The 12,500-nt window shown below is 56.6% G+C and overlaps 3 protein-coding genes across 3 annotated transcripts in view; 1 reads left to right on the forward strand and 2 right to left on the reverse strand.

Moving 5' to 3' along the window:
• PTSG_00018 (uncharacterized protein) overlaps positions 1-1,377 on the reverse strand; it is a gene marked incomplete at both ends in the record, with an annotated part of 4,259 nt that extends 2,882 nt beyond the window's left edge. The window contains 3 exons of the mRNA XM_004998517.1: positions 1-894; positions 1,066-1,183; positions 1,331-1,377. The exon at positions 1-894 is cut by the window's left edge and continues 555 nt beyond it. Coding sequence (XP_004998574.1) covers positions 1-894; positions 1,066-1,183; positions 1,331-1,377 — 1,059 coding nt within the window. The remainder of the gene's footprint in view (positions 895-1,065; positions 1,184-1,330) is intronic.
• Positions 1,378-1,706: 329 nt separating this feature from the next.
• Positions 1,707-6,423, reverse strand: PTSG_00019 (MOSC domain-containing protein beta barrel domain-containing protein). The gene is made up of 10 exons (XM_004998518.1): positions 6,296-6,423; positions 6,023-6,188; positions 5,369-5,789; positions 4,838-5,134; positions 4,361-4,534; positions 4,033-4,141; positions 3,695-3,804; positions 3,426-3,482; positions 2,135-3,277; positions 1,707-1,886 (listed from the first exon to the last, which is right to left on the reverse strand). The coding sequence occupies exons 1-10, from the start codon at positions 6,381-6,383 to the stop codon at positions 1,764-1,766; spliced, it is 2,688 nt and encodes an 895-aa protein (XP_004998575.1). The 5' UTR covers positions 6,384-6,423; the 3' UTR covers positions 1,707-1,763.
• A 105-nt stretch (positions 6,424-6,528) lies between these two features.
• The window catches only part of PTSG_00020 (uncharacterized protein), a 6,983-nt gene continuing 1,011 nt past the window's right edge, over positions 6,529-12,500 (forward strand). The window contains exons 1-18 of the mRNA XM_004998519.1: positions 6,529-6,691; positions 7,052-7,123; positions 7,282-7,317; positions 7,485-7,618; positions 7,929-8,009; positions 8,220-8,284; positions 8,617-8,671; positions 8,887-8,917; positions 9,089-9,277; positions 9,517-10,260; positions 10,484-10,542; positions 10,707-10,819; positions 11,150-11,200; positions 11,335-11,401; positions 11,555-11,616; positions 11,825-11,889; positions 12,176-12,301; positions 12,474-12,500. The exon at positions 12,474-12,500 is cut by the window's right edge and continues 59 nt beyond it. Coding sequence (XP_004998576.1) covers positions 6,575-6,691; positions 7,052-7,123; positions 7,282-7,317; positions 7,485-7,618; positions 7,929-8,009; positions 8,220-8,284; positions 8,617-8,671; positions 8,887-8,917; positions 9,089-9,277; positions 9,517-10,260; positions 10,484-10,542; positions 10,707-10,819; positions 11,150-11,200; positions 11,335-11,401; positions 11,555-11,616; positions 11,825-11,889; positions 12,176-12,301; positions 12,474-12,500 — 2,094 coding nt within the window. The 5' untranslated portion in view covers positions 6,529-6,574. The remainder of the gene's footprint in view (positions 6,692-7,051; positions 7,124-7,281; positions 7,318-7,484; positions 7,619-7,928; positions 8,010-8,219; positions 8,285-8,616; positions 8,672-8,886; positions 8,918-9,088; positions 9,278-9,516; positions 10,261-10,483; positions 10,543-10,706; positions 10,820-11,149; positions 11,201-11,334; positions 11,402-11,554; positions 11,617-11,824; positions 11,890-12,175; positions 12,302-12,473) is intronic.

Below are 12,500 nucleotides of genomic sequence, written 5' to 3' on the forward strand. Positions count from 1 at the left end.
TCGTAGCTGACACAGCCGAAACACGTCATCCATGTCATCCCAGGCTCGTTCTGGGTCTGCCAGCCATGCAGCAACTTGCGTGTCGCGAACGGCAATGGACTCGTTTGCACCACGCCCCACGATGGCTGAGCTGCAGCACTGGAGGAGAAGAGCCGCCATTCGCCGCCCGCCATGCGTGTAGATGACCCGAGCGCTGGCCAGGCACTGCTGAAACGCTTGAAGCGCGAAACTGTTGTTTGGACTTTGGTCCTGCATCCGAACACTCAACTCAACCACAATGCCATCTTGTTCCTCGTCTCCACTGCTCTGTGGTTGAATCACGAGGAACAGCGTGTGCTCGTGATCCTGAACGCCAAGACTAGCACCGTCAAATACGCTCACCCGTGAAGTGAGGACATCGGGCAGATGCTGCTTGTGCTGCTGCTGCTTTGCAAGCGTGGAAGAACGTGAACTCTCTGCGTGTTGTTGCGCCCGTTGCTGCTCTTGCGCTCCAGGCTGCCTTTGCCTTGTGCTGCCACCAAGCTTCCGGTGCTCAGGCTGAGGGGGGTGGGCGGACGTAGCACTTCCGGCATGCGCTGGGCTCATCGAGACAAATGATGAACCCAGGTCTTGGTGCACATGCAATTTAGCGGCTGACGTGGTTGGAGGTGCATTGGGCGCGAACGATGCGAAGCTTGGACTCTGCCACAACTCTCCATCGTGGGCATGCTGCAGCTCTTCACGAAAGCGTGACGCTATTGGTGTTTGTTCAGCCTGGTGCTGCGGGTCATGGAACGACGGCGTGCCATGTGGGGTCGAGAAGATGGATGATTCGCTACACGGCGTGTGCTGGGGCTGGTGTGATCGCACGCGCATCGTCGTGGGACTGCCCGTAAAGGATACGGTGGTGCTCAACTGCCGAGAGGACGGGGCTTGATCGCTTTGACTCCAAGCATAAGCATCACGGTGATGATATGAACCGCCCTGTTCTTGTTCTTGAAGGTGAGGATGCATTGCCCTCGCTGGCTGCACGAGTGCTGAGTTCTGTCTCAGTGCGGGGCGATGACGCTCTGTCTTCTTGGCGACCTTGGCTGGTCGCCTCTCTGGCCTTTCTCGACCCACATGATCTTGCAGCGGGAAATAGCGGTCCAACTCTTGCTCGATGTAATGTTCCGGCATTGCCGGCTCAACCCTGTGCCATGCCCTAACATCAGAGCGGACCACATATGTATGTACATTGCGGTGAGACACGGGGCAAGCAAAGGGCGTACATAACATCCCATGGAACTCAGCGGGCAGCAACTTGGCTTCTTGACGTCTTGGGACGCAAGATACCACGTGGGAGACTTACTTGACGGCGGGTAGACACAGGCGCGTACCAGAAGGCCGCAACGCCATCGCCCCCAAGAACCCAGCGATATAGTTGTGTGTATGTGTGTGTATGTGTGTGTATGTGTGTATGTGTGCGTGTGTGTGTGTGAGGCAGCAGATGGCACGGGGTTTGTCTCTTGCTCGTCTCTTTCTTGGGTTGATCGTTTTGGCGGGAAAATCTTTGCAGATGGGTTGAACGTGTACACGCTTTCATGTCGATGCAAGAAGCGAGGAGAAAATTATGGGTGTACGGGCGTGGCAGAGCGGGCAGTTCTAAAGATCCCTAGGGTGGCAAACAACACACAAACATGCACACACACACACACACACACACACACACACACACACACAGACACTTACTCACAGACAAACAGGCAGACTTACTCACAGACAAACAGGCAGACACGCACACACTACTCAGTCACGTCATCTGCGGTGGATTGGACGAGGGAGAGCGACTGACCAACGGCAAGCATTGTCTCATCTGTGCCCTTGCTGGATACCACGTTGAATAGCGCACCAAAATAGGTTGCGCCCTGGTCACATCAGCAAAACAGGTCAACGTCAAGGTAAAGCACGTGAGAAGCAGCGCTGGCAAGTCAGTCTCACACGTGTACGTTCTCGGCGACCTGTCACACCCACACACCCACACACCCACCCACACACACAGACACACCCACACCCACACACACACACACAGACAGACACATACACACACACACACACAACCACAACCACGCACACCCCCACACCCCCACACCCACCCACACACACACACACACACCTTGCGCTTGCGAACTTTTGAGAGGGTCGCGAGAGGCTCGGCTGTGCGCTGGCCGGTTGCTTGGTCGACACAAACCATGTTGCAACGGCGGCAGCAGCGTACAAACTCCAGTTTTGCTGTTGCCGTTCCAGTCGCACCGCACACATTCACCACACGCCACAAGTCCTCAGCGAACGCGTCAGCGCCATCAATGACGATGTTTGGGCGGAACCGCCTAACCCACACCATCGCGTCATCTGTCCCCGCCCCATCACAATGCTTGTTGCCGTGTTCTTCTTCTTTTTCCTCCCCTTGCTGCCGTTGCTGCCGTTGCTGTCGTTGCTGCCGCTGCTCTTGAGGGTCTACCAGTCGCTGCCCTTCTTCGCTCTTGTGCATGGTTGCAAGCAGCTTGCGGGTACTCGAGAGGGAAGCAACAAGAAAGTGCGCTTCGTTGGCGAGCGACAACACAGCAGTCGACTCGCCCTTCGCCACACGGCAGGCACGTGTGCTGGCACCGGCCTGTCGTACCAGGCGGCACGGGCGCCCCAGGAACGTCGACAGTGCTGCTGAGACGGCAGGATCGCAGTCAAATGCCTGCACCGCATCGGCACACACCTTCGCCGGCTTGCTCGTGACGTCACCGGTGTCGGTGGCGGCTGGCGGGTCCAGGGGGATCGTGAACACCAAGTCTTGGTGACCATCACCACGGCCTGCGTTTGCAGCACCGGTGGTGGGCACCGTGATGGTGAGCGTGTGGCTGCTGAGGTCGACGGTGGGTTTGATGAGACACATGTGTGCGTGCTGCTTCTGCGACAGCGCTCTGCCGGTTGCATCATCCACCACCATCCACGTGCGGTCATATGCGAGCCCTGTTGTTGAGAGCGGCCACGCTTGCACCGACTGCCCGGCACACGACTTGATAGGGTACAGTGTGAGCTGTGCAATGTGTGGTTGTTTGTCGGCAACGGCACCGCCCCTTGCGTCGTCATGATCAGCATCATCATACTTCAGATTGTGGCCTGTCGTGTGTGTGGCGGCGTCAACAGGGAGTGCTGTTGTGTTGTGCTGCGGCTGTCGCTGTTGCCGCTTCTCCGCTGGCGCCATCAATGCGTCTGTCGCGTCCACAAAGTACTCACGGATCACACGCACGAGCCGATCAACATCCTATGGACATGGTGGATGCATACGAGTACACGTGGATGCATGTGAGCGCGTGGACATGGCGCAACGCTGTGCACAACTCTGCGTGTGCATTGTCACGTCTACATGTGTGCATCTGTGACGTGTTGTCATTGTTGTTGAGACTTCGCACCTGCTTGACAGAGTATGCACCAAACGACACCCGTACACCGCCGATGGGCCTGCCATCCTGTTGAAGCAAGCACACACACACGCATATGCCGAAGCATTGCCATGTCAGCAGCAGCAGCAGCAGCAACAATGAGAGCAACAAGCAAAGCCAAGACGGAGCAAGGCCACGACAGAGGAAAGTGCGGCAATTGTGCATGCGCACTTGTGTGCATGTGTGTGAAGCCATGGTTGCACGTGAGTGCTGTTCTACAGCGTGACACCCTGACTCACAAGCATGTCCTCTGTGGTTCCACACGCGTATCCCGCTTGCAGCATGCGTTCGTAGTCTTGCTGTGCGAACCCGCCAATGTCGTGGCACGCGCCGGCGTTGCACAGGCAGCCTGGGTGGGGTGGGGAAAGGAAGGGTGGGACAATGGGGTGAAGAAAAAACAATGAGGTCAGGAAAGAGAGAGAGTGTGTGTGTGTCTGTGTGTGTGTTTGTCAGTGTGCACGCCCGTTCTTCTTGTTCGCATGTGTGCTTCGTGCTGGTTCACGTGATATCCTCTCATGTGCACAGTGTGGGTGATGTAACCAGTCCACGAAACGCCATGAACCCACATGATCCAAACCTGATCGAACGTGGATGTTGTGGAGGGCAAGAAGATTGCACACTTCGGACGGGGAGACGAGTGAGGCGTCGTGGCGACACAGATTGAAGTTGACGACAGGGCCTTGCTTCTGATCATCGCAGTATGCCATGGATACAAACCAAGGGGTGGGGGAGAGAGAAACAGGGGGTCATGCACAGCGGCGAGAGTGAGAGTTGGACGATGTGTGTTGATCTCCAGCTTAAGCAAGTATGCGAACACACGCTGAAGCAGCTACACGTTTTGCGCACACGCACACGACGCACACACAAGGCAAGACAACACAGCACGGTGCAGCACAGCACAGCACCTGTGTGTCGTTGAGATCGTCGTTGGACCAGGGGGAGTTGATGGTGACGAGTGGCTGCTCGTTGGAGTGCCGGAGGGCAAGCAGCTGCCGCCGACAGTACGATGCCAGCTCTGCTGTGTACGCACGCACAACATGCATCGAGCCCACAGCGGCCATAAACGCAGCCATGCTTGCCTGGGAAACAGCGTACGGTCGAAGAGGAAGAGGGAAGGGCAAAGTCAGATGAGCCAATTGAGGACAGCAAGGAACAAGCGAGCACATACAGAGACGAAGAATAGAGATGGGTCATTCAATGTGAAACCTCCAAGAAACACACACGCACAACCAGCACACACACACACACACACACGCGCGCACAACCAACACACGCACATACACACATACACGCACACACACGCAAACACACCACACACATACACACATATACGCACACACACACACAACCACAACACAGCCATACACAACACGCACACGCACCTTGAGCTGGGCGATGGCGAGGAAGTTCTGTGTGCCGGCCTCCATTCGCACATGCGCTGGGGCGTCGTCTGCCAGCGCCACGTGCTGGTGATCAGGCAGCACCGAATACGCACGCACGGTCCCGCCACCAAAGTAGGTTGGGCGAAGAGCGTGGGCGACGGCACGGCGAACAAGGAGGCAGCCAAGACCCGTGGGGAGGCCAAACACTTTGTAGAAGGAGACACACACCATGTCTGGCTGGTGTGCGCTGAGATCGAGCGGGCTCGTGGACACGTGCGATGCAGCATCAAGCAGGACCTGCGCACCATTGGTTGTGGAGAATGAGATGTGCGCCAGCATGTGCGTGAGTGTGTGTGTGCATATACGTGCGTGTGTGTGTGTGTGAGAGGGTGTGTGTGCGTGTGTGTGTGCGTGTGTGTGTGTGCGTGTGTGTGTGTGTGCGTGCGTGTGTGAGTGTCGCGTTGAACTGCAGGAGACGATGTGCCCGAATAAACAGCCACACCCCCCCCCCCCACACACACACGAACTCACCATGGTGTTTGGGATGGCGTGTGGTGCGTTGGTGATGTGCAAGTGGTTGGATCTGAGCTGGCGACACCACTCGAGAGGGAAGCGCTCTCCAGAGTAGTTGCACATGGCCGGGTATGCAATCAGGTGGTGGCGAAAGGTTGATTTTGATGATGTCGATGAGGAGGATGAGCGAGCAGAACTATTGCCACTTGCAGGCTGCACCTGCTGTCGCGAAAACGGCTGACACGTGGCACCGCGCTGCTGGAACGCGGCGCGCATGCCAGTGACGGAGGTGTGGCTGTGGTTGGAATAGCTGAAGAGCATGGAGTCAAGCCCACTCGTGTCTGGGTCCGGGCAAAGGGCCTGCGCCACCAGCTGAAGCGCATGCGTTGCCGAAGCCGTGAACACGACGTCGTAGTCCTGTGCTCGTGCACCAAAGAAACTGTCGCAGTGTAGTGGCGGTGAGCGCGGAAAAAGGGTCAGCAACTTGAGGGAAGCGACACAAGTGTGTGCACGCAGTCATCACATGCAGGCAATGCGTGCGCACATGTGCACGTGTCCGCCCGCACCCCCAATCCACAATGCCATTTGTTCGGCTCTGACAACACATGCCTGCTCCCACCATTGAGGCAGATCAAACAGAGGTGCGCACAGTTTCACAGACCACGCACTTACTTGAGAACGAGTTGCCGAGTCTCCTCAATCAGCTCCGTGGACCGAGTGCTGCTTGGGTGAATGCTGTGAGGATTGCCGAGCGGCTCCTGCAACAAGATGTCGGAGCATGCCTTGACTTGGGTTGCAGTGTACATGGCCGCACCCACATGGTCCAGGTAGCACGCGTCTGCAAAACACAACCGAGACCCACAGCAATTGTCAATGTTGTGTTGGCAGGCCTCTCGAACACGCAGGCGGCACCACGGCAGTCACAGGGTTACTACAGCTGCTCACCGTGCAGGTGTGGCATGTCGTGCCTCAGACGCAGCGCCACAGCGGCACGGCCGGCGTCATCAGCATCGTGGTTGTCCTTCCCCTCCATGATTTTCTATGGAAGATATCGCAAATCGTCATTAACCGAGACGAGCGAGCGACGGAGCAGCGAGACAACAAGAAGCAAGAAGTGTTCACACACACACACACACACACACACACACACACACACACACTCTCTCTCTCTCTCTCTCTCTCTCTCTCTCTCTCTCTCTCTCCTCTCTCTCTCTCTCTCTCTCCATGCCTGGCAGCGATAGCATGTCAGGAGCAGGAAGGCAGGCGCCTTTGCTGCCCTGGACTGTGCGTGACCGCTTGTTGCTGTGCGACTTGGTCCAGAAATATGGCAACCAATCATGGGTAAACATTTGCGTGTGTGTGTGTGTGCGAACATGTGTGCTTGTTTGCGTGTATGTGTGTGTGTGTTTGCGTGTGTGCGTGCGTGTGTGAACATTTGTGTGTGTGTGTGTGAACATTTGTGTATGTGCGTGTGTGCGTGCGTGTGTGAACATTTGTGTGTGTGTGCGTGCGTGTGTGAACATTTGTGTGTGTGTGTGTGTGTGCGTGAACATTTGTGTGTGCGTGAACATTTGTGTGTGTGTGTGTGTGTGTGTGTGTGTGTGTGTGTGTGCTCTCGACAACACAATGTGCGCAGCAGCTTACCTTGGCTCGTTTGCGTACCGTCATCCTCTACACCTGTTTGCCTCTATGTGGGGACAGCCGGTGATCAGCCGGCACATGCGAAGCGACACGGCCAGCTTTGACAACCCAGACGACTGGTACAGCGCTCGGGTAAGCTATGTTGTGCTCATGCGTTGACTGTCACATCCCGCCGCGTTGAGCATGCGCTGCTCTCGGCGTTGCTACTGCTGTTCGTTTCCCTCTGCCTCGCCTGACGCATCACCAATGTGTCTTACGCCCACTCCTTACCATTTGTGATTGTTTCACAGCAATGCGCCACCCAATACAACAGCATCATCGAGAAGGTACAGAGATACACGGTTGCGGATGTGCCACTGCACCTGTCTCATTACTTTGTCGACACGCGCACACCCGACATGTGCACCCACCCAGAGAGTGAACGACCACTGTGACTTGTGCTTTGTCGACTACATGCCTCATTATCTGCTTCATACTGCGTGTGACATCAAAGGGGGACACCCCACGGCGCCAGCGTCGCAACGAGGCCGCCATTGAGTCGCCGGAGGTGAAGCTCGCTCGTCAACTCCGCGAGCAGCGCACGCACGAGTTGAAGCGGCAGCTTGAGGACGACCAGAAGACATACAAGTGAGACAGTCGCTTCACAGCCCTCGCACATCTCTATGACATACACCGTGCATGTAGCGTCGTGTGACAGAGAGATAGACACTGTGTGTGTGCGTGTGCGCGTGCGTGAGTAAGTGCATGTATGTATGTGAGTGTATGTGAGTGTATGTGTGCGTGTACGTGAGTAAGTGCATGTATGCCAGTGTATGTGAGTGTGTGTGTGTGTGTGTGGATGTGTGCGAACGTGATCCAACCAAGTGTGAGGTGTGTTGTGCTGTGCTGCACCGGCTGCGTTCTCACCGCTGCATCCACGTGCGCTTCACACCACCAGCGCGCTGACAAAGGACCTGATCCGGGCAGACTCAATTCCAGAGCCCGAGCTGCAACCGCTCCTCACAGGCCTCGAGGCATGGTCCGTAATGATGGTGGTGGTGGTGGTGTTGTGCGTTGATGGTGGTGGTCTTTGATGGTGGCATTCATCGTCGTGCGTACAGTGCCATGTCTCATCGTTGTGCGGCCCTCGCGTGCGTGTGTACCGAGCGTGTGTTCGCACCACAGCCTGACACCACCAGCACTCTGCACCAACAACCCCCGCCTGTGTGCATGTGATTGCCGGCCACAGGAAGAAGCGACACGACGAGCAGGAGATGCGATTGGCGCGCACACACCGCTCTCGCCGCGGATCATGTAACATGAGCACCCATGCTGCTGCTGCTGCTGCTGTTGTTGTTGTTTAAGTTGTAGATGCGATTGGCGCGCACACACCGCTCTCGCCGCGGATCATGTAACATGAGCACCCATGCTGCTGCTGCTGCTGCTGCTACTGCTGCTGCTGTTGTTGCTGTTGTTGCTGTTGTTGCTGTTGTTGCTGTTGTTGTTGTATGATGACTTAGCGTCATTTGTCATCATGATGTGCGCATGAGTGGTGTTGCCGCCTCTTCGTGTGCTGGGTGGAAGAAACCAGCAGCAATCTGAAGTGCACATCTCACCGCGTGTCCAAATGCGTTGTGTCGATGCAGACCGCTCCAGCCGCTCGCAGCCGGGCTCTCCACTCGCCACGCCGGCGAAGGGATCGTACGTCATTCCATTCACACGCACATACACACTCAAGCTCATCAAACGCACACACACGCACATGCATTCACACACACACATGCATTCACACATACATGCATTCACATATACACGTATACACACACGCATGCACATTTGGTGCTCCCAGCTCCATGTTTGTTTCACTTCTCACATGCGTGCACTGCTGATCTCGTATGCGTTTGCTGTTCCCACAGGACCTCAATCTCCGCCGGCTCCACACCACTGGTAACGCTGCAACACATGCGCTGTGCACAGTGGTCAAGCCTTGGTTCTCCCCCCCCCCCGCGCCTGCCATGCATATGTGTATGTGTGTAATTGATGCACGAGCGTGCACCCCACCACGATATTCATTCCTCACCACCACCACCACCACCACCACCGCCGCCGCCTGTGCAGCGGCAGTCGAGTTCGGCGCGCGGATCCACGGCATCGACACCGCTCACCCGCTCGTCCCCAACAGCCCGGCAACAGGCAACAGGGGCAGCAGCAGCAGCAGCAGCCAAGTTCACGTTCCCGCCAACACCAACAACAGCTGCAGCGAGCGGCGGTGGCGGCGGTGGTGGCGGCGCGGACACTGCGCAGCAGGTACGATGGAGTGGGGACATGGTGGCTGATCGTTAGTGATGGCTGCAGTTGAGTGGCGCATGTGGGTGTTGCTCTCTGTGTGTTCGGTGTATCTCACGCACACACTCACACACACACACACTCACTCACACACTCACACACACACTCACACACTCTCTCACACACTCACACACACACTCACACACTCTCTCACACACTCACATGTCACTCACTCCACTCACTTACCCAACACGGCACAGGCGCGGGGTCAGCAGAAGCGCGAGGCGGCCGCGCGGAAAGCGGCGCTGGAGGGGAAAACATTTACGCACACAGCAGGAGAGGAGGAAGATGGGGGTGCAGGGGTGGAGGGGAAGGATATGGAAGTGGAGCGGGATGGCGAGCCGGGAGCCGTGAAGGGACCGGCAGCAGAGAAGGCGAAGGATGAGAAGATGGATGAGAGGGGCGAAGGTGAGGAGGAGGTGGCCCAGCAGAAAGAAGACGCGCACAAGCAAGAGGAAGGACATCAGAAGCAGAGTGCTTCCACGGAGGTGAAGGAGGAACCCCAACAGCAGCCGCATCCGGAACAGGAGGAGAAGGGACACGGAGAGGAAGAAAAAGCGATGGAAACGGCAGAGGAAAAGGCGGAGGCAGCGAGCACACCAGCACAAGCAACACCACAAGCAGCAGCAACGACAACGACAACAACAGAGGGTGTTGGTGAAGTGGAGGAAACCAAAGAGAGTGGACAAGAAGAAGAAGAAGCAGAAGACGTGTCGCCGCCGCCATCGCCGGGAACGCCACGCCCCCTCCGCCGCTCCACACGCGATCGCGCTGCATCGGACCGCTCCTCCAAGCACGAGGAGGAGTCATCGCGACAGTCCTCCCTGCGGTCCTCCCGCCGGTCCTCTGTGGACGCGCGCGCCGCCTCGCCGAAGACACCACGCGGATCGCGGGCAGAATCCCCAAAGATGAAGGAGGAGCCATCTGAGGCAGGCAGCCCACTGGTTGGTCGTGTGATGCGTGGTTGATGTGCGTGCGTGTGTGTATGTGTGTGTGTGTGTGTACGTGTGCGTGTACGTGTGCGTGCGTGTGTGTGTGTGTGTGTGTACGTGTGTGTGCGTGTGTGTATGTGTGCTTCGCTTCTCTCTTTTGGGTATTTTTGCGTGCGTGTGCGTGTGCTTGCGGTTGCCTTGTGTTTCTGACCGCTCGTACCAATCGCATGTGCAGTCATCAGTTGAGACGCCGTCAGCAAGCGGCCGCGCAACGCCAACGACGGGCAGGCGCAGGTGCGATGCCCTTGTCTGCAGCTGTTGTTTTGACAATGCATGTACTCCCGACGTGTTGCACTCACTCACGCACGCATCAACATACAAGCACATGTACATACGCACGTGCTCTCTCACTCTCTCACTCCCCCACTCTCTCACTCACACACACAATCCAACCGCAGCCGTCGTGGGCGTGCGGGCCGTCGTGGTCGGGGCGGGCGGCGGAAGACGCGACTGGCGCAGGTGTCGACGCCCACAGCCGAGGACGCGGAGGCCGACGACCAGCACACACCTGGTTCGACAGGGCACCCGGGAGGGGGGTAGTGGGGGCGCATTTGTTGGTGTATGTTGTGTTGTGTGTATGTTGTGTTGTGTGTGTGTGTTGTGTTGTGTTGTGTTGTGTTGTGTTGTGTTGTGTTGTGTTGTGTTTTGTTGTGTGTGTGTTGTGTTGTGTTGTGTTGTGTTGTGTTGTGTTGTGTTGTGTTGTGTTGTGTTTTGTTGTGTGTGTGTTGTGTTGTGTTGTGTTGTGTTGTGTTGTGTTGTGTTGTGTTGTGTTGTGTTGTGTTGTGTTGTGTGTTGCGGCCGATTTCTCATGTGCGGAATGTTGATTGCTGGTTTTTTTCAGCTAAGCCGCGGGCGATCAACGTGGAGGAACTGGACGACGACGAGCCTCTCGGTCCGAGCGCACACATACACACACACACATATGCTCACTTGTACGTGTCACAGGCGTAGTCATTGTCTCACTTCCCACCACCACCACCACCACCACCACCACCATCACCGTGCCTATTACTGCTGTGACAACAGCGCCCCCGAGCACGCGGCGGCGCGGCTCCCGTAAGCCCGAACTTCCAAAGCAGATCTTCGGCCACACGTGCGTGCACTGGAGGTTGAGGATGCTTGTATGCATGCTGCTGCATGTGCTGCGATGGTTGGCGTGCATGAGCTGGCATGCAGCCACGCCCCCGATGCTTCGTGCCCTGTTCGCAATTGTGACTGTGCATTGGTGTTGCTGCGTTGCATGCAGGCTGGAGCTTGTGACGCCAGTCACGCACGAGTTCAAGGAAAAGTGGGAGATTGAAGACTTGCGTAAGTATTGCCATGCTCTGTATGTGTGTGTGTACGTGTGCGTATGTGTATGTGTATGGGTGTGTATGGGTGTGTATGTATGTATGTGTATGTGTGTATGTATGTGTGTGTTTGGGCGCCTCCTGCTGTGATAGGTCCCGGCCTCTCGGGCTCGCTCTCACTGCGCATGCGTGCATGTGTGCTTGCATTTCGACCATGTCCTTACCAGCCGCCGAAGAAGTTGAGAGTCTGCAGCGGGGGTGGCGCCACGCCATCATGAACGTTTGGCGACAGGTGAGCAACAACAAACACCATGACGCAACACACTGGCTGCATGGTGGTGCCGGTCAGATTTCAGCTGTTACACACACACGGTGCTCTTCCTGCCCTGTTTGCATCCTCACCATTGCTTGTGCTGTGTTGCGTTGTGTTGTGTCGTGTTGCGTTGTGTTGTGTGTGTTTGTGTGTGTGTGTGTGTGTGTGTGTGTGTGTGTGTGTGTGTGTGTGTGTGTGTGTGTGTGTGTGTGTGTGTGTGTGTGTGTGTGTGTGTGTGTGTGTGTGTGTGTGTGCACGTGTTTAGATTGCCGGCCACAAAGATGCGAATCTGTTCCGACGTGCTGTGCGGGCAGACCAGGCGCCCGGGTATTACGACATTGTCAAGCGACCAATGGATCTCGGCACCATCGAGCAGATGATCAAGAACAAGGTTGCCGCTGTCCTTTGCGTTGCTCGTATCGCTGTGCATGTGTGTGTGTGTGTGTGTACGTTGGCCCGGTGCTCGCGTGAGAACAATCGCCTGGCAGTTCTCTCTTCCATCAACGTCCTCACGCGCGCATGTGTTTGTACGTGCGTGATTGTTTGTTTGCGCATTTGTACAGGAGATTACGACGACGCGTGGGTTTGAG

This window comes from Salpingoeca rosetta (genome assembly GCF_000188695.1).
Source record: "Salpingoeca rosetta unplaced genomic scaffold supercont1.1, whole genome shotgun sequence".
Taxonomy (NCBI): Eukaryota; class Choanoflagellata; order Craspedida; family Salpingoecidae; genus Salpingoeca; species Salpingoeca rosetta.